Source organism: Cariama cristata, unplaced genomic scaffold (assembly GCF_000690535.1).
Source record: "Cariama cristata isolate BGI_N322 unplaced genomic scaffold, ASM69053v1 scaffold35698, whole genome shotgun sequence".
Lineage (NCBI taxonomy): Eukaryota > Metazoa > Chordata > Aves > Cariamiformes > Cariamidae > Cariama > Cariama cristata.
Genome location: NW_009631232.1, coordinates 258 through 19110, shown reverse-complemented (window position 1 = coordinate 19110; position 18853 = coordinate 258). Strand labels below are relative to the sequence as shown.

Below are 18853 nucleotides of genomic sequence, written 5' to 3'. Positions count from 1 at the left end.
TAGAAAGATGTTTATATCCTTAAAAAAAAAAAGCAGCCCCTGTTTTTCATGAGCACTTGAATATTTCTACTGGCTTGCTAGGTTTAACTAATTGGCCTCGACAGGCTAAACTCTTACAACTCTTCCTGTCAGGGGAGCTGCAGCATTGTCCTTTAATTCCCCTATTTATCTGGGATTTGAGACCAAATGGACTTGAACTTTTGTTTCGGTGGCAGTGGTTACATGTGATTTCAGATGAGTCCGACTAATTCTTTTAGGCAAAACATCTTACAGTCAGCAACATCTCATGACCACTTCTTTTCATCGATAACTTCATAGCTATTTCCATTTGAGGATAGTAAAGTAGTTATATTTACTGACAGAAAACACTGTGCTTTGAACTCCTGCAACTGGTGCCTGGGAAAAACGTTCTCCTTTGTCTTACAAACACGTATAGTTTCTAAAAGACAATACAACAAAGAAACCTGTAGAAAGTGGAGATGAAAACGGGGTGGCTAGAAAGGGGGGAGCAGTATCACTCAGACTTGTAACTTGTGTTTTCTTCATCAGTTCTAAAGCGGATGACTTATCGACTGCTATTCTGAAGCAGAAGAACAGGCCCAATCGGTTAATTGTTGATGAAGCCATCAATGAAGACAACAGTGTTGTGTCACTGTCTCAGGTGCGTCATCTGTGAAAGCAAAGCATTTAATCTGGTAATTTGCAAGCTGTTGCTATGTATTAACTTGAAATGTAACTTTGCAACATGAATCTAAGTATTTGCGTCAGAAGCTGCAGCTGTTATGTGAGGGAGGGTTGTCTTGTTTCCTAACACTCTTCCCTGATAAAATATATTTTGATTGTCAGTTTGTAGGATTCATTTGAGCTTGTGCCCTTAGTCTAGCTTCAGGATTAGCTCTTCACCAGTGTAGTACAAGCCTTTGTCCTTGTGGATTTAGTATATCGCTTCCAAGATGTCATTCTCCAAAGTCAAGTAACTCCTCTTCAGATGCTTGAATTATTGTTTTGTCAAAAGCTTCTTTAACGCTGTTACTGTTTACAGGCAAAAATGGATGAATTGCAACTGTTCAGAGGAGACACTGTTCTGCTAAAAGGAAAGAAGAGGAGGGAAGCGGTCTGCATTGTTCTGTCAGATGACACCTGCTCAGATGAGAAGATTCGCATGAATAGGGTTGTTCGCAACAACCTGAGGGTGCGCCTGGGTGATGTGATCAGGTGAGGACTCGTTTGCTAACTGTTGCCTATCGCTGGGTTGCCTAAATAATTTGTGTGCTGGCTCTGAATTGATTGAGTCGGTAGCAGAGACAGGGTCTGCAGGACGTATCCTTATGTCTTCCAGAGGAGATCACAGAAATATTTTCAAGATCAGGGATCTCAGTTTATTTTTGCATGTGTTTCTGGCTGTATGCATATTCAGGTAATACTAAAAAATTATGCTACAGATTGTTGAATTCTCTTCAGGACCTTCACGAGCCCAGGACCTGTCATTAAATTCGTTCATTTATCCCGCTGTTGTCACAGTCATCTTCGCAAATTTACATTGTTTGACAACTCACAAATTTTTCTTGTCTAAATTTTTTATGTCCACATTAAAGGCCTTAAGCAACGTTGTAATTGGTCTCATAGCATCTGAGCTGCCCTCTGGCAAACAGAAGTTAAAACTTGCTAGAAGTGAGTGACAAAAACATGAAGCAGTCAAATAGCAAGATTAAAAAAGACAATTTTTGTTACAAAAATAATTTTAAAATTAGGAATGCTTGAAAAACACCGCAGGGATTTTGTTGTACAACAGTTCCAGAAAGTAGTGGGAAAGCAGTGAAGTATGCATCTCATAGGTTAGGAGACAGGTTCCATTCTTGGATGGGAGTGGTAGGAGGGAAGCATGTGAGCTTTTCTTAAAAATGTTGATCTGCAGGCTTAAATATGGGAGGGCTAACAGCCCCTCCTGAGCAGCTTCCTAATCTGGAATATCCTGCATGATCTGGGAAAATTGGATCCTGGTTTCTGACATTAGACTTCCTGAGGTGGTATCTGGAATAATCTTTAAATGCAAAATATGTTTCATACAAACTTTTTAGAGGAGAGGAATAAGGGTGTTTCACCCATGCCCCTGCTGCTAGAAAACAAAAGTTTTAAACACCACTCTAGCTGGAACAGAAGAGTGCTTTGAGCCAGTCTGTGGATTTAAAATAAAGGTGAATCCTTACTTTAACGTGATGTGAGTTTACTGTTGGATTAATTTTTAGTGTGAAAGTTCAGCCTGTGCTCTCCGCTTCTCTGCCAGGACTGTGTCTGTAGTGGCTCTCAGCCTTACAGATGCATTACCAATTGTCTTAGCTTTGTTGCGAGGGTCAGAGAGTTTTCACTCTTCTTGCCTTCAAAATTTTTCTTGCTGATCTTTAACTGCTTATTTTGTTGCTTTCTGTGGCCTGATTTCTGCCAAATTTCAGATTCATGCGCTAAATCACTTCCTGCTTGTGGTCTGTCAGCTGTTTTCCTTCCGGGGCAGTCTGTCTTTTCCTTTACTCTTCTGCTATTTCCTCTCTCTAAAGCACGTGGTGAAAGGATCTGCTAAGAGTCTTGAGCAAAGTCGTGTATGAAAATTTGCATGCTCAGCTGTAGTTCCATGTAGGCTTTTCTTAGCTGGCAAAGCCAGTTTGAGCTCTCTGCCACAGCTTGATATTCCGAGCTATCGCTACAGTAGGCTGTTGTCCTACACTGCAAAATAATAACTGTAGTATTTATTTAAAAAGGGAGAATGGGCCTTCGGACTTTAACCTAAATGTCAGCCTCTGCAAAGTGGGACTGACAGATGCCTGTCTGCAAGCTGGTTACCCCTGGTTGGTACTGAGAAGGCCTTTGCTCAGAATCAGGGTTGTCAGCAACAGGGGCTCTGGTCTCTGTAGTTAAGTTAGAGAGAGGAAGGAACAAAGAGCTTCCCACAGCTCCCTTACCCTTGCAGCTGCTTCAGCAGTAGGTCATGGTTGAAACAGAAGTTAGCTCCCACATGTCTTTAGGCTGCATCAGTAACTTGTGAATGTGTCTTGGGAATGGTGAGGGGGGCTACAGAAGAGCGTTGGTTTAGGAAGAAAGTATGAAACTCCCCAGTGGAATCTGGATAGGACTGAGAAGAGTGAAGGAAAGTGTGTGTTGTGAAGACTGGCTCTTGATGAGCATGATTTTTGCCTTATCAGCATTGAAATGTTCTTATGCAGGTGGGAAGTCTCACCAGGGCTTTGGAAGGTCCTTTCTGGCACTTGTACCAGCCTGGGAAGAGGCATCACTGCCTTTTCCAGACTTGGGTGTAAGTCCAGCATAATGTGTCTAATTTGAGTTTTCTTCTGTTACAGCATCCAGCCTTGCCCAGATGTGAAATATGGCAAACGTATCCATGTGCTACCAATTGATGACACAGTAGAAGGGATCACAGGGAATCTCTTTGAGGTCTATCTCAAGCCGTACTTCCTGGAAGCATACAGACCCATCAGGAAAGGTAGTAGTGCCTGTTACTGAAGTGCTGGTGGCAGCAAGTGTGAGTTAGTCCTGAGACCCAATAAAGAGAATTTCTAGAAGCTTGCACATATCTCTGCGAAGCATTAGACTGACGTCTGTAGAGTAAAATTTTGCTGGTGCTGATTTAATTTTTTCCTAATCTTCAGAAGAAAGGGTGATAACTGCTGCTGGCTGGCAGAGTAGCTTGATAGTTCTCCCATGTTTTTTGCTACATGACATGGGACAGCATGAGAAAAGGCTCAGGCAGAACTTGGGAGAAAATCTCATTAAACTAAGTTACTACCACTTGTTGGAATTGGTGAGTTGCCTGCATATTAATCACTTGGTTGGGTATACCAGCTGGCACCCTGACTAAATTCACTTCTTCAAAGTAGTTTAATTAATAACTGGGAGAGTGCGTAGAAAACCAAATGCACTTTTGGAGTTGTGCTAGTAGCACTTCTGCTGGAACAAATAGGTCCTAATGCACTGTAAACACAAGTTAAAGTTACCCGGCTTCTGTAGCCCGGTTTAGCCAGGAGTCATAGTGCAGTATTATATATTATTCTGTTTCTGGAGACAGGCAGTTTATAATAACCTCAAAATGAGTTTTTATTAAGTTAGGGCTTTTTGCCTGTTTTAGAAATGTTAAATTGAAACTGAATGGAAAAGAAATGTGATTCCTTGCCTTTGTGTTTTGTATTTGGGCAGCATATTCTTTTCTATTGTTTGGTGGTTTTGTTTGCTGTTTGTTACTGGATGAAATTTGAAAACTTTTAACTGTGGTGGATCTAAACGGTGCTCAGGTCGTCACAATACCTGGAGCTCTGGAGTTTAAAATGCAGAGCAGTATTAGAAATGCCAGCAGTGTACACCTGTGTAACCCACTTCCTTGTCCTCTGGGGCTGCTGGTAGTACAAGGGTCGACATTTTGCGGACATTGGTTGCAGCAGACTACTGAAGTGTGAGGTTTTACAGGTGACATCTTCTTGGTGCGTGGAGGGATGCGTGCAGTGGAGTTCAAAGTGGTGGAGACAGATCCAAGTCCGTACTGCATAGTGGCTCCAGACACAGTGATCCACTGTGAAGGAGAGCCCATCAAACGAGAGGTGAGCAGAATGCTGCCACGCAGTTCTCCTACTGAATCCCCTCTGTCTGAAGTCTGTTTCTTTGACAGTGCTTGAGAGCAGCAGTGTTTGCAGTTCCTGTTTTGGCATTTTGTGTATTGAATGTAATGGTTAGAACCTCTGGTTTCAGGAGTTGAGCTGCTGCTGAAGGTAGTCATAGAAATGTACTTCCAGCGTCCTTCCTCATATGCTGAGATAACGCCAATGCGTAGGTTTGCTGATGAGATGCCATACTTTGGCAGCAGCTGCTTTTGCATCTGCTTCCAGAAATCTCATGCTGGAGGCATCTTTTATTTCCAAGGTTCTCTTGATCCATAGCAAGGAGAACTTACAATGCTGCTAAATTTCATGCCATGTGAAAAGAAAACAATTAGTGCTTTTTCAGTGGATAATTTGAAACCCAAAATGGATGAGTTAAAAAAAAAAAAAAATTCCCCAATCCCTTAAGGTGTCTAGCCTTGAGTGTCCCAAGCTTGAGGCAGCCTGAGTAGCTGTCTATCACATCTTGGCCGCCTTACTCTTACAGAGTAGGAAATCTCAGAGAAATGAACTAAGGTGGTTGAATACTTGATAAAGTGAGTGCCTTTTTACTACCTGCAAATCAGGGTGACTGCTGATTTGTAGTTAGCTGCCTTCTGAAAAATTCACCTCTGTGTGACACTTGTGAGACTTCATCTGGGCACCCCATGACTCCAATTTGGGCTCTTCAGGACACGGCAGAGACAGGAGCAAATTCAGCCAAGGCCACCAAAATGATGAGGAGCTGGAGGTCAGAATGAATGAGGAGGGGGCTGGGAGGGTGGGATTATGCAGCTTGGAGAAGGGAAGGTAAAGGGGCAAGCTTACTGGCAACTGCCTGATGGGAAGAGGTAGATGACCAGCCTCTTCTGAGAGCTGTGCCCAGGGACAGGACTAGAGGCAGTGGCATAAGCTTGATCAAGGGAAATTCCCAGTGGATACTAGGAAAAAATATTTCCTCCAACCCTGGAGCAGAGCTCAGAGAGGGCAGGAGTCTCCAAACCTGGAGAGCTTCAGTGCTTGATAGGGCCAGACCTTGAGTGACGTGCTTGAGATAGTAGTTCCTGTTTGTGGGGCTCTGTCTGAGCCTCTCTGAGATTCTAGGCTGTGTTATTTTATTATTTTAGTGTGGCCTAATGTTACTGATAACTAAGACCAGTAGACATTTCGACAGCCAAATGAATGGATGCTATAGAGCTGTGCTGGAAGAATTGGTTATGGTTGATCTTACCTGTTTGGATCTTAACATTCTCAGTTAATTTGAGTGCATCCCAAAAGACAACACTGCATCTGAGAACTGTGTGATAGCTAGCATATGTCAAGTAGTTATCACTTACAGTTAAAGGAATAAGTATATTTTATACTGAGCTTTGTTGTCTATTGCTATCTTTGTTAGCCACATCAGAGTCACAGAACTTGTTTTGTGCTAGAGTCTGTAGGGAACCTGGCAGCAGAGGCTGTCATTCAAGAGGGTGGGCTTCTGTGAGGTCTAGGTATTTGCAGCCCATTCCCTTTGTATGTCTGGGAAGACAGAGCTAAGAAACAATTGTGGAAGACACCAGAAAGACCTGAAAGTGAGGATCTCAAGACAGCAAAGAAATGGCTAAGAGCAAAAACCCGTATTCCTGCCTTCTGTATAGTGGGAGGGGTTGTTGTTTTCACGCAGATGTTTAATGTATTTCCTTCCGGACAGGATGAAGAGGAGTCACTGAATGAGGTGGGCTATGATGACATTGGTGGCTGCCGGAAGCAACTGGCTCAAATCAAAGAGATGGTGGAACTTCCCCTCCGACACCCTGCGCTCTTCAAGGCCATAGGGGTGAAGGTAGGTCCCCTTGTGCACCAGGTGGATGTGGGCTTCCCCTTGCAGATGACTCTTGATGTCGGAGGTTTATGAGGCATTGGCAGGGGGAATAAGTGATTTGCTGTTTTGGGGTGTTTTTTTTTAATGCTGGTGTTAGGAAAGTATTTCCTTACATATTCTGGACATGGAAGTACTGGCAACTTGTAAAGCAGAGTGATGCTTTGAATCAGTTACTGGCAAGGTTTTTGTTTGTGTGTCATGCAAAGTAGAGAGAGTGTTGATAGCAATGCTGGGATGACAGCTGTTTCATGAGTTTGCATCACAATTTTGGACTGTTTTGTCAAATTCTTACAATTTCACTGTGAAGCTACTTAGGCATTCAGATGCTAGCTCACCACCTAAGGCCCTTGCCTTTGTCCTCAGCCTCCACGTGGGATCCTGCTGTACGGTCCTCCTGGCACTGGTAAAACGCTGATTGCCCGAGCAGTGGCCAACGAGACGGGGGCTTTCTTCTTCCTGATCAACGGTAAGTTTTGTGGCTGCTTTGGCCCCAGATCTTCTGTGTGCTCATTCATCCATCTTATGGTAATGAATGATGTTAATAGGGCTTGTAGAGCCTCGTTATTGCACTGACACCCTTCTTTAGCTCTTCCAAGCGTGCCTCGGGGAACACTTGGAGGCCATTTGTGCGGAAGCATCTGTAGTGGCCCTTCCCTTAATCTTGACTGTGTTGTAACAGGCTAGTTGGAAGATAGCTTTGCAACGCAGGGACTTGGAATCTGTCTGGGTGTTCATTTATGTTGATGAGGGCAGAGCTGGGAGTGAAGTGCTGAGATTATTCTGAGTATATGGGTGCAGGATGCTTCTGTGGCTGCCACCGTGTTCCATTCGGAGAAGAAGCTGGTCTGCTGTGGATTTTTCTTTGCCCTCAAGTAAAGTACAAGACCTGGTTTGTTTCACATAACATTAATTGGGAGGAACTTTTGTGAAAGCTATGATGAGTACCTTAAGACTTAGCTACAAGTGACAGAACCTCCTGTTGATAAGTCTCACCTGTAGCAGTTGAGATGAGTACTGGTTTTTGTCCAGTAAGGACCAAATTCTGAATTTTCCTCACTGCTTTTCCGTCGCACTTTACGGTCAGTGCTGGGAATAACTGAACATTTTTACTTAAGGAGTGCTGCTTTTCTTTTTTGATTTCAATACCATAGACCCATGAAGGCGATGGCAAAGGAGTGTATAGCACAGCACAGCAGTGACCAGCAGTAAAGAAATGACTTGCTTTGTATCTCAAGATATCAGATGTAAATGGGCTGGTTTTAACCATGTATCGCCCTTGTCATATACTTCCTAAAGTGTGTGGAAGCTGCCACTGAATGCTAATGAACCAGCCGTTTCTTTAAACACTTGTAGTTCTATTGCATAGTAAAAATATCATTGTCAGAGTTAGTGATGCGTTTTCTGTCTGCTGGTCCCCAGCCTGGAGCTAAAGGCAGTGTTGTAGACAGAGCTGGTACGAACTGGTGAGTTACCTGTAATGAAACACTCTTAGTACCTGCCTGCACCAGTGCCTCTGCAGCTGGCACGCTTGTCAGCTAGTAGCTTTGCACTTCTGATGGTCAGGCTTCTTTTTCTTGGATCTTTTAGAAGTATACTTTCTCTTCATTAGCACTCCCATCAGCATGATGGAAACGTCTGAAAATAAAATAAATCTGTAAGCCTACACTAGTGTTCAGCAGTTGTAGGACGTCTCAGGTGAATGCTGTCCTTCCTTTTGGGGTTGATGTGCTTACACATTTTTATTTTTATTTATCTTTTGAGAGGAGTTGGGGTCTGGGATTTTGGGGGTTTTTGTTTTGTTGGGTTTTTTTAAAACTCATTTATAGAATCTTACAGAGGTAAATATATAGCTGTGTAATGTAAGCTAAAGGCAGCTTTAGTATCTTGGAGCTTTTTCCTTCCCTACCTTGATAATTCATCACCATATAATTTGATTGCTTCTCTTGCAAGCTAGGGCTGACATTAACAGTGTGTGGTGGCACATTACAGAGAACCTCACCAAGTGTGAATTAGGGTAAGGAAAGAGGCAGCTAAAGGTAGCTCAATGGCTACCACTGCATTGTGTTAGAATAAACTGAAAACACCAGAATGATGGTAGAAAGTAATTCTGCATGCTGGTTTTGCCTGTTCAGCTGCAAATTTAGTGAACTCTGTCAGTAGTATTTGCTTTGGCTTGAAATGTAGGTTGTCCCATGTGAACGTTGTACTAAAAAAAATCAGCTGCATGTCTTGGGGCTAGCTGTCTCTCTTCTGGGTGCCATAGTGCTGCTATTTTGCAGGTCCTGAGATTATGAGCAAGCTGGCTGGTGAATCTGAGAGCAACCTGAGGAAAGCCTTTGAAGAAGCAGAGAAGAACGCTCCTGCCATCATCTTCATTGATGAGCTGGATGCCATTGCTCCTAAGAGAGAGAAGGTAAAGAAAGCCTGTAGAAGGTAAAGAAGTACGTCCTTTTTGGTAGCAGCTGGTGTGAATCTCTCCGTTTGACTACAGGGTAAAGCAGTATTTAACTTAATGCCTGATTTCAGTTGGATGTGAGAAGAATCAGATAGAGTTCACAATGTTTCTTCACAGCTCACGGCTGTCATGTCTTGTCTGCTCAGGTACAGTACTAGCTCCTGTGCCATGTTGTAGAGCTTTTGGTCTAACCACTGCTTTCTGTCTCCATAGACACATGGGGAGGTGGAACGTCGCATAGTCTCTCAGCTGTTGACTCTTATGGACGGACTGAAACAGAGAGCGCATGTGATCGTTATGGCAGCTACCAACAGACCTAACAGCATTGACCCAGCGCTCAGGCGATTCGGTAACCATGATTGCAGTTTCTTTCTTGTGTATCACGTACTTTGTTGCAGGCTATGCTTTGGGAGCCTTGGGAGGACTGAACAGAAATTAATACTAAACATCTTCTGTGTGTTGTATAAAGTATTGGCTTGTCTCCAGCTGCTTGTTTGAAATTCATATCTAGGCTTTGGTACCATTTTCTGTGCTGTATTAGGTTAGAACTTGAAGAAATAAAAAAATACTTTGAAGTGGAAAAGTGTGCTAGCCTCTGCAGGTAATAGGTAAAGCTATTTAAGAACACACTGAAGGAGAAAATACTTGAGGGGATGTTCATGCCTTAGGTTGTGGAAGGCTCTGAATTTTCTGATTTCTCTTTCTTTTATTGATGAGAAGTCAGGTAGTTTCTGAGATTCAGGTTTTCTAAACTTTGTGTTGTGAATGAATGTCTGGTGTATGACCAGTTGGTAAAGTCTGTAATAGGAAACCACTCAAGTGTGCAGGGGAAAAATGGCTTCTTAAATGTGTAGCGAGCCATCTGAATGCACAGCTGTGGCTAGAGGGAAATTATAGCTGTGTGTACCTTAGTTAGTATTGCAGTAATACTTAGGTTTCCTGCTTTTCCAGATATTGGGGCAGGTCGTGTTTTTCACCACTTGGATTCTTCTATGAAAGTTCTGAAAAATTAGATCTCTCAGTGTTTGTAGACTCTTGTGATGAGGACACAGAGGTAGAAATAAACAAAAAATGTCTTATGGTATGTTAGTTCAGGGAAGCATATTTTCCTAAAAATTAGTCTCAGAAAAAATTACTAAACCAGCAGTTCTCTGCACCATATAATCTTGAAGTCTAGTTAATATAGTATTCTCACATTCCCTAAATGGCTAAAGCCTTTCCTCCTCTGATCTGACTCTGCTACCGTGCTGATAGATGCTGCAGAGAAAGCTAAAGACCTGGCATTTCCTGAAATTGTATGCGTTTGTGGCTTGTCATCATGTTGTTTGGTCAGAGAAAGGCAGCACCTGCAGCTCCTCTAGTTTGCAGAAGCAGCAGCTCAACATGTGTTTTGTACTCCCCAGGTCGTTTTGACAGAGAGGTAGATATCGGTATCCCAGATGCCACTGGGCGCCTGGAGATCCTGCAGATCCACACAAAAAATATGAAACTGGCTGATGATGTAGATCTCGAACAGGTGAGTAGCATGCTGTTAGGAAAGTTCGTCTCTGCAGGCAGACATTCCTGATGCACTGTTTTGTAGTGGAAGAGTTGTTACGGCTTGATCGCATAATGTAGTTGCTTATTTAGGACAGCATGAAACTGGGTGAATGTGTGATCTCTGGCCTTCCTTGTAACTACTTTACCAGTGACCCAAAATCCTCACTTACTAGTTAAGAATGGCATGGCTAAGTGAAACAAACACGTATCTGTTTGTTCTGGAAGTGCCTTGCCACTGTACTCCTGGTTTTGTTTGCTGTGGCATTCTCTTTAAAAGTGAAGCAAGCCTGAAACAGCTCAAATAGAGCTGGGTGAGCATTGTGGTGATGCTGGACACCACGTGTAAACTGGATGGTTCCTGTAATCTCTGTCCTGAATGAAGAATTGCAGTCCTCAGGGTTCTTTTTCTGCACACCATCTGAATTCCAGTTGCAGCTTTGATCTCGAGTAGGAGGTGGAACAGCAGTGTCTTTGCCTGTTAAATATATGGTAGCACTTGTCTTGAACCAGCAGCGCAGCACCGGTGTTGCTGTCCTCCAGAGCTTAGTTGCACTTCGCAGTGAGTTCGTGGAGCATTCATTGCCCTTGCAGAGCGCTTGCTTGTATCCCTGTGAGTCATAGTCAGTGCTCTGCTTTCAGGTGGCAAACGAGACCCATGGCCATGTTGGTGCTGACTTGGCTGCTCTTTGCTCAGAAGCTGCTCTTCAAGCTATCAGAAAGAAGATGGATCTCATAGACCTAGAAGATGAAACCATCGATGCTGAAGTGATGAACTCGCTGGCTGTGACCATGGATGACTTCAGGGTAATGCAGGAGTGCCTCTCTTTCTTCTGGGTGCAATGTCTAATTGCTTATCTGAAGCAAATGAACGTAACGTGTTAGAATTCATACAATGCTGTTTCTTCTAACGATAGTGGGCTCTGAGCCAGAGTAACCCTTCTGCTCTTCGGGAGACTGTGGTGGAGGTGCCACAAGTTACCTGGGAAGATATTGGTGGTCTAGAAGATGTAAAGAGAGAGCTCCAGGAGCTTGTACAGGTAAGGGTTTCTAACAGATTTTTGCTTAGTCAGCTTGAAAAATAATTACAATAATGAATCTGAAGAAGTTCTGGATTTTCTCTTTGGGCTGTGAACAAGGTAAATGCAGAGGGTTTTATGGTATTTCCTTGTAATGGACTAAAAATACTGTGCTGTGCCATCTTAGGGAACTTGGAAAGTGCTGGGAAGCAGCATCAGGCTTTCCTTAGCTGAGTCTACAGTGTCGTCTTGGTGTTGTGCTGCATGCAGAAACAGCAGCAGTTCTGCTTCTCTTAAGTGGAGACCAGTAGTGGGACCACTGCTGAGAATCCTCTTGCCTGAGGCTTTATATGCCAGAAAGCAGATGAAGATTCTCATACAGAAAGTCTCTGAAGGGCTTCCCATCAGCATTAGCACAGGGACAGGTGAGAAGAAATTGTGAAGCCTTCTACAAAGGGAAAAACCAGGACAAAAAGTCATGAATGGTCTGTGGAAACTCCTGGTGGCTGCATTGGGATGGTTTGGGTTTGATACGTTCCTGCTTCCAGTTGGCACTGTAGAAACATCCTGTCTCTGAATAAAAGAACCTAATTTTCAATCTAATTTTCTGATGTTAAAATCATCACCTGGCTCTGACCTCGTTGCTGAGGATAAATGCTCACATCAGACACCTTGCCTGTCTCTGGAGAGCAGAGCGAGTAGGTTAGATAATGAGTTGTTCCCTTTTGCTTCTGCAGGGCAGAGTGAAGTTGAGGTTAAGCGTACTGGAGAAGTACCTGAACTGGTACTTTTAGTTCTTAGAGGTAGACAGGTTGTTTAAGGCAGCTTTCCAATTTAGCCATGGTGGTTTTCAAACCAGTGTCCATTTGAAAACTCCAGTGGCACCAAGCAAGCAGGATTTTGTGTTTAACCCACCAGAAATCTCCAGTAGTATTTCTAATAGGAGGAGAAACAAAACTGACCTAGAGAAAGATGTCCCTGCCTATGGCAGAGGTGTTGGACTAGGTGATCTTTGAATGTCCCTTCACACCCAGACCATTCTGTGATTCTAAGGTACAGGCCTGTTCTGGCTCATCTCAAGAGGTTTATGTGTGTTTGTTTTGTTCTCCTTCAGTATCCTGTGGAGCACCCAGACAAGTTCCTCAAATTTGGTATGACCCCATCGAAAGGGGTTCTGTTCTACGGGCCGCCTGGTTGTGGTAAGACACTGCTGGCCAAAGCCATTGCCAACGAATGCCAAGCAAACTTCATTTCCATCAAGGGGCCGGAATTGCTTACCATGTGGTTTGGCGAATCTGAAGCCAATGTGCGCGAGATCTTTGACAAGGTAAGTGTTTCTTCTACTTCCTATGCTGTGTTTGTGCTGAGATACCCCCAGAACTTTGTCTCCACTGCCTCTGTCTTATTGGCCTGGTTCTTGTTTGTGTCTTTTGTGTTTTCCCCACTTGCACTGAGAGCAAGGGCTGCTTTCCTGATGTTAGGGAATTAATCCTCTTCAGCAACATAGCTATTTAAACTGTTTTCTCTGGCTGCAATTTGCATCTGTCATTATGGGGTGATAAATACCCCAGTGCCTTAGCAGTGAGGCTAGCGTTAGGATAGTGCACATACCCTCCACATCCCTGAAAACTTACCTAATGCCTCATTAGCCATCACTGTCTACAGATTTTCAAAATATCCTGTGTATTCTTGTCCTGCAATATATGTGACTTAGAAAGGAGCTCACTCCTACTACCCAGTTGCCCTGTAGATAGTGTCACCTCCTGTCCCAGAAGGTATCCGAATGGATTATCCTCCAAATCCGCGCTGTTGTGGTGAGGGAAGATGCTGATAAAACAAAGTTGGAGGGAGAAGGAGAGAGAAAAATGTGGGTTCGGATGGAACCTCAGAGGCCATCCAGTCCAGCTGTTTGTCCAGAGCAGGGAGATAACTTGGAAATTCCATCAGGTTTCTCAGCGCCTCATGTTCTGAACATGTGCTAAGGGTAGAGAATCCCTGACCTCTCTCAGCCTGTGTGCTAGCGTTTGACCTCTCATTGTGAAGAATTTTTTTTCCTTATTTCTAACCAGAATTTTCTTTGCAGCTGTTTGTGCCTGTGGTCTTTCATCCTTTCACAGCACTCCTGGAAGCAAGACCTGGCTCCCTTTTCCCCACAACTACCCATTAGGTAGCTGAAGGCAATGATTAGATTTCCCCCTTCCATTGGATGCCTCTCACATACTGATACTTGATTATCAGTTGACATCCCCAGGTCTTGCAGGGAGAGTTCTAATCCAGGCAAATTAGCTCCAGCTTTCCCTCTAGGCATTGGAGTTACTACCCTTCTGCCTGGTTCACAATGCTCCCAGCTTTGGGGAAATTCAGCTTGTTCTTCAGGAGAATTTAACAGGGTTTGTGTGGCTGGAGACTGTTGTGGAGCAGCTCCTCCAAGCTCTGCTTGCAGCAGCAGGGCTCTGGTTCTCCTCTGAGCTCCTTTAATGGTAGCGTAGGCTTAGTGTGAAATCAGCATGCTTCTCGCTGGGTGGTATTAACATGGACTAATTGTTCTCGTTTGCTTTTTGTAGGCCCGCCAAGCAGCCCCTTGTGTGCTCTTCTTTGATGAGCTGGACTCCATCGCAAAGGCTCGAGGTGGGAATATCGGCGACGGTGGTGGTGCTGCAGACCGCGTCATCAACCAGATCCTAACAGAGATGGATGGCATGTCCACCAAGAAGAATGTCTTCATCATTGGTGCCACCAACAGGCCAGACATCATTGACCCAGCCATCTTGCGCCCTGGCCGTCTTGATCAGCTCATCTACATCCCCCTGCCTGATGAGAAGTCCCGGGTTGCTATTCTTAAGGCCAACCTGAGGAAATCACCAGTTGCCAAGGTAGGATCTGTGACCTGACCACATCTGACTTGGGTTTGCTGTGTACTGCGTGTGTTCCTCACAAGTCGGGGATGGAGCAGATGGCTGGTGGCTGCTCCACACGGTACAGAGCTGGGAAACCTTCAGTCCCATGAAGGATGGAAATGAAAAGGTAGGGGGAGGCTTGAGCTCTCAGGCTCAGAATCAACAAAGCTAGGTGTCGTTCTGTAAGCATGGCAGGTCTTTGTCACACAGTGAAGTCCTGTCCACAGTGCAGGAACAGGACTGTCTGTTGTGGCAAGATGGAAAAGATTCTTGTACTCTGAAAGAAAGGTAAATGTAGAACACAGGAGTGGGAAATCGAAATTGAAGAGGAATCATTGCAGTTAATTGTTGCTGAGCTCTTATCATAGGCAAGAGCTATGTCCCTTGTCTGGGGAGCAGGCAATAATGCAACTGATAGTGAATCAGAGAACAGCAGATGACAAGTGAGAGCTCAAGTTTTTTTATGCCAAGCTTACCTTTTTAGGTTCTGTTGGGAAGGAAAGCTTCAAAGGAGGTTGCAGTACTACCCCCTCAGTTGAGGGGAAGGAGGGGGAGGTCAGTTGTCTTGGCTTGCCTGTGCCCCATCTCCATTTCTAATCTGACAGTGTTGTGTTTGACTCCTAGTGCTGAGACCTGAGCAAATCATATCCTAAATCCACAAGCACAGAGGCATTTTCAGCCGCTTTGTAGATTCTTGGTGGATGTGTGGGGAGCGTGGCCTGCCTTCATGTGTGGTTAAGTTTTCCCCAAACCAAAAAACTTAACAGCTGATCTTTGCAAAATTGGCCAGAGTTAAGGCAGCACCTTGATACCATGGGATCTGAAGACACCTCTCTCTCACCCAAGGATGTAAGATGTTAAGGAGAGGCTTCTCTTGCCTTCCCCCCCCCTCCCTAGGATGTTGACCTGGATTTCCTAGCTAAGATGACCAATGGGTTTTCGGGGGCCGACCTGACAGAAATTTGCCAGCGTGCCTGCAAACTGGCCATCCGCGAGTCCATCGAGAGTGAGATCAGGCGAGAACGCGAGAGGCAGACCAACCCTTCTGCCATGGTGAGTGGAGCAGTCATGAGCTTTCCCCGCTCATGAGTGTGAGGTGTGACGTGTTCCTCTCTGTGATCCTCAGATGGGGACGAGTGGGCTCTCGCACAGCACAGAGCTGGAGCACTTTGTTCCCATCTTGTGGGAGGTTGAGGCCCTCCTGGGATGACTCGTGGTCAGCATTGCTCAGAAGGCCCCTGCTGCAGCCCTGACTCACTCTCTGCCGCAGCGTCACTCTCCAGCCCCTGCCTCGGTGGATGTTGGAGCATCCTGGCCCGGAGGGAGGCTGTGGGTGGCCCTTGGGAACGCGGAGCTAGGGCACGCAGCTCACCTAGGCCCTCTGTCCCACTGCAGGAAGTGGAGGAGGATGACCCAGTTCCCGAGATACGCAGGGATCACTTTGAGGAGGCCATGCGCTTTGCTCGCCGCTCCGTCAGTGACAACGACATCAGGAAATATGAGATGTTTGCACAGACTCTACAGCAGAGCCGTGGCTTTGGCAGCTTCAGGTAATGGTGGGGGAGTGAGGGGAGGGCAGCGTAGCTCAGCCAGCCCCAGAGCAGAGCACCAAGGCAGCTTTCTGCTGGATTCTGGGTGACAAACGCCTCTTCCACTGCGCTTTCTCATTCTCCCCAGTGTGTACAGCAGCCAGTACACAATGTGGCAAGTGTCACCTGTGCTGCAGGTCAGTCATAGCCGCTCTGTTAGTGCTCCTGAAGTCCATCAACCGTTTTTCCTTTAACATAAGCGACAGCCAGCAGCTGTGCGAGCCTTTTGCGTGACCTGCCCTAAGGCTTCATCCCGTTTCTCCTGCCTGTCCTACTTGGCACCAGGCTGTTGGCATGGAGGGAGGGAATGGTGCTGAGCTGTCAGGAGGCTTTTGAACAGCATCTCTTCTCTCCCCTTCTGCACTGCTGCACACAGGTTCCCATCAGGTAACCAGGGCGGTGCTGGTCCGAGCCAAGGCACAGGAGGTGGCAGCGGGGGCAACGCGTATAATGAAGACAACGATGATGACCTCTACGGTTAACTCGCTGTCCTCGGTGGACCAAACTCCACATCAGGCCACGTTGTACAGGGAAAAATCCAATGTTCAATGGACTCTTGGCTTCTTCATTCCTCAGTCAGAACAGTGTAGCTCCACGTCAGACTTTGTACAGGGGATGTTTTCTGCAAACACAAATCCAGACCATTGTTCAGCTGGGAGGCAGACAGTGCATTAATAAGGAGGGGAACCGACTTAATTTCTGAGAAATTTCTGTTCTAGTTTATGTGGCAGAATCAGCAGCTTTAGCAAAGGGTACAACGCTAGCCTGTATTAAAAAAAAAAAAAAACAACACAAAAATAATAAAAAAAAATTAATAAAAATCCCACAAAACTCTGGGCAGGCCTTGGTAGTTCCTTTGTGTGGTGCTGGCGCTGTCTGTAAACTCATGTCTCGGATGCTGTCCGAGCACTCCTCGCTCTGATGGAGTCTGTCTGCGTGTGTGCTTCCCTGCCACATATGTGGTTGTTCGTCATTCTTAACACCTCTTAGCTCCCGTTAACGGAACAAATTGGTTTGGCAGTGTCTGTCCCCTGCCCTGGCGTGGCAGGAAGCTCTGAGTAAGAGCCTGGCAGCAGGTATCTGGTGTTACTTCTCCGATGCTGGCCGTGAGCTGTTGGATCTCCTGCTGCTTTGGCTCCTCTGTAGCAAGGGACTTACCCAGCCATCCCCGTCTCATCTGCCCTGCCTGAGGACAGGCGCGAGGGGGCATTTGGGCTGTCTCTGGGGTTTGTGGTGCAGCATAACACCACTGTGGCTAGGGAAGAGGGGACCTTCAGCACAGCATTTCACGCATCCCCTGGGGTTTCTGACGACAGTTGTGGATCCCTGGTGCCAGCCGGCCCCGTGTTGTGCCCCAAGCTCAGTAGCTGGGTTCTGATTGTGATGGTTCTCCTTCCTTTTCCACTTCTACCTCACTGCCTTGCTTCTTGGTTTATTTTCCCTTCTCTGAACTCAAAAATGTGCTACTGACTGCTGTACTTCTTTGTGTTTTATGTGAGAGAAGCACTGGGTCTGATCCTGTTGTGTGGATGGAGTGGGGTGGGAGGCCGGACAGGGCTCAGCCCGAGGCGGGAGCCTGTTTGTGGCAGTGGCCATGGGATGTGCAGAGCGGCCGTGTGCTGTCGGCTTTTAGGGGGGTGCAGGAACTGAGGGTTTCTGCAAAGAGGGTTAAATGCAGATTGTGTGGCAGAGGGTTGCCCCAGGCCTTTGAGGCTGAGCCACCGTGGAGAGAGCAACTTTCTCTGCCCCTCAGGAGTTGTGTGGGGCCTGGGCAGTGGGAGTTTCTGCCTCAAAGCCTGGCAGATCTTTGAGGACTCTACATCAAACCAGCTAGATTTAAGGAGAGAGGGGAGTCTCAAAATGGCAGGACAGGACTATGTGTGAGAGAGGGCTTGTGCATAGCAGTGGGGAGAAATGCACAGAAATTGGGAACGCTGTGTTTAAATAGCACAACCTCCTGCTGGGGTAGGAGGCCGCGTAGGCCCCTGGGGAGGGTGGGCAGCTCAGGTGCTCTGTCCTACTTCAGAGCTTTCTGCCAGCGCCGCTCTTGCCCTGTCCTTGTGCTACCTCTGTTAGAAAACACGCTGCTGCTCGCTCCTGCCATCGCCGCCTCCTGTGGCAGCGGGGTTAAGGGTGGGAAGATGAGGGTGATTTTTTGGGTTAACTGGCACCTGGAAACTTTTACTCCAGGGCTGCTTCCCTGCCTGCACTTCTGCCTGCTGCTCTGCAAGGACACAGATGCTGACTTTGCTTTCGTGTCCCACTGCTTCACCAACGCAACCCCTGAGAAAGGCAGCTCCAGCTGGGGGGGGGCGGAACCAGGAACCAGCAGCTTTCAGCCCCCCGGGAAGGGGGAGAGGGCTGCTCTGCACCTCTGCTGAGACCTCTCCAGGACTCTTCCTCAGAGCCTTCCTCAGCTCTGGCAGGGGGTGGCTTTCTTCCTGCCAGTTTGGGACCATCACCACCCGGTAAGTGGTATTAGAAGATCCATCCTGGCATCTCTGCTTGCTGTGGAGGCCAGATCAAGCAGGGCACGGGATATTGGGGTGTGTGTCCCAGCTCCCGAGAGCCCATTCGTGCTGCCTCTCCAAGTTGCAAATGCTGATTAAATCCAGTGGGAGGGCTTGAAAACCTCCTATTTCTTCCCTGCCACCTGTGGAACCTGGTTCCTGGTGCAGACAGCACCCATGGGAGCTCCAAGAGCATCTGCCGCAGAGCAGTGTAAACCTGCTGGGGGGCTGGGCATGTCCCCCCAAATCAGCACTTGCAGCAGCTGGGAAGCTTGGCTGCCCCCCTGCCCATCCCCATGAGCCCCCAGCAGCCCCAGGAGAGCAGTTGGCACCTGGACCTCGGTTT

At 46.3% G+C, this 18853-nt stretch overlaps 1 protein-coding gene across 1 annotated transcript; it reads left to right on the top strand.

Moving 5' to 3' along the window:
- Positions 1-549: 549 nt before the first annotated feature.
- On the top strand, positions 550-16833 carry VCP (valosin containing protein; the record flags this gene model as incomplete). The annotated part of the gene is made up of 16 exons (XM_009705875.1): positions 550-661; positions 1043-1215; positions 3351-3493; positions 4471-4601; positions 6331-6462; positions 6865-6967; positions 8781-8914; positions 9170-9305; positions 10360-10472; positions 11135-11299; positions 11410-11532; positions 12626-12838; positions 14076-14384; positions 15306-15461; positions 15804-15958; positions 16374-16833. Coding segments are annotated over 16 exons (2404 nt in total), but the record flags the coding sequence as incomplete, so codon positions are not given.
- Positions 16834-18853: the final 2020 nt, after the last annotated feature.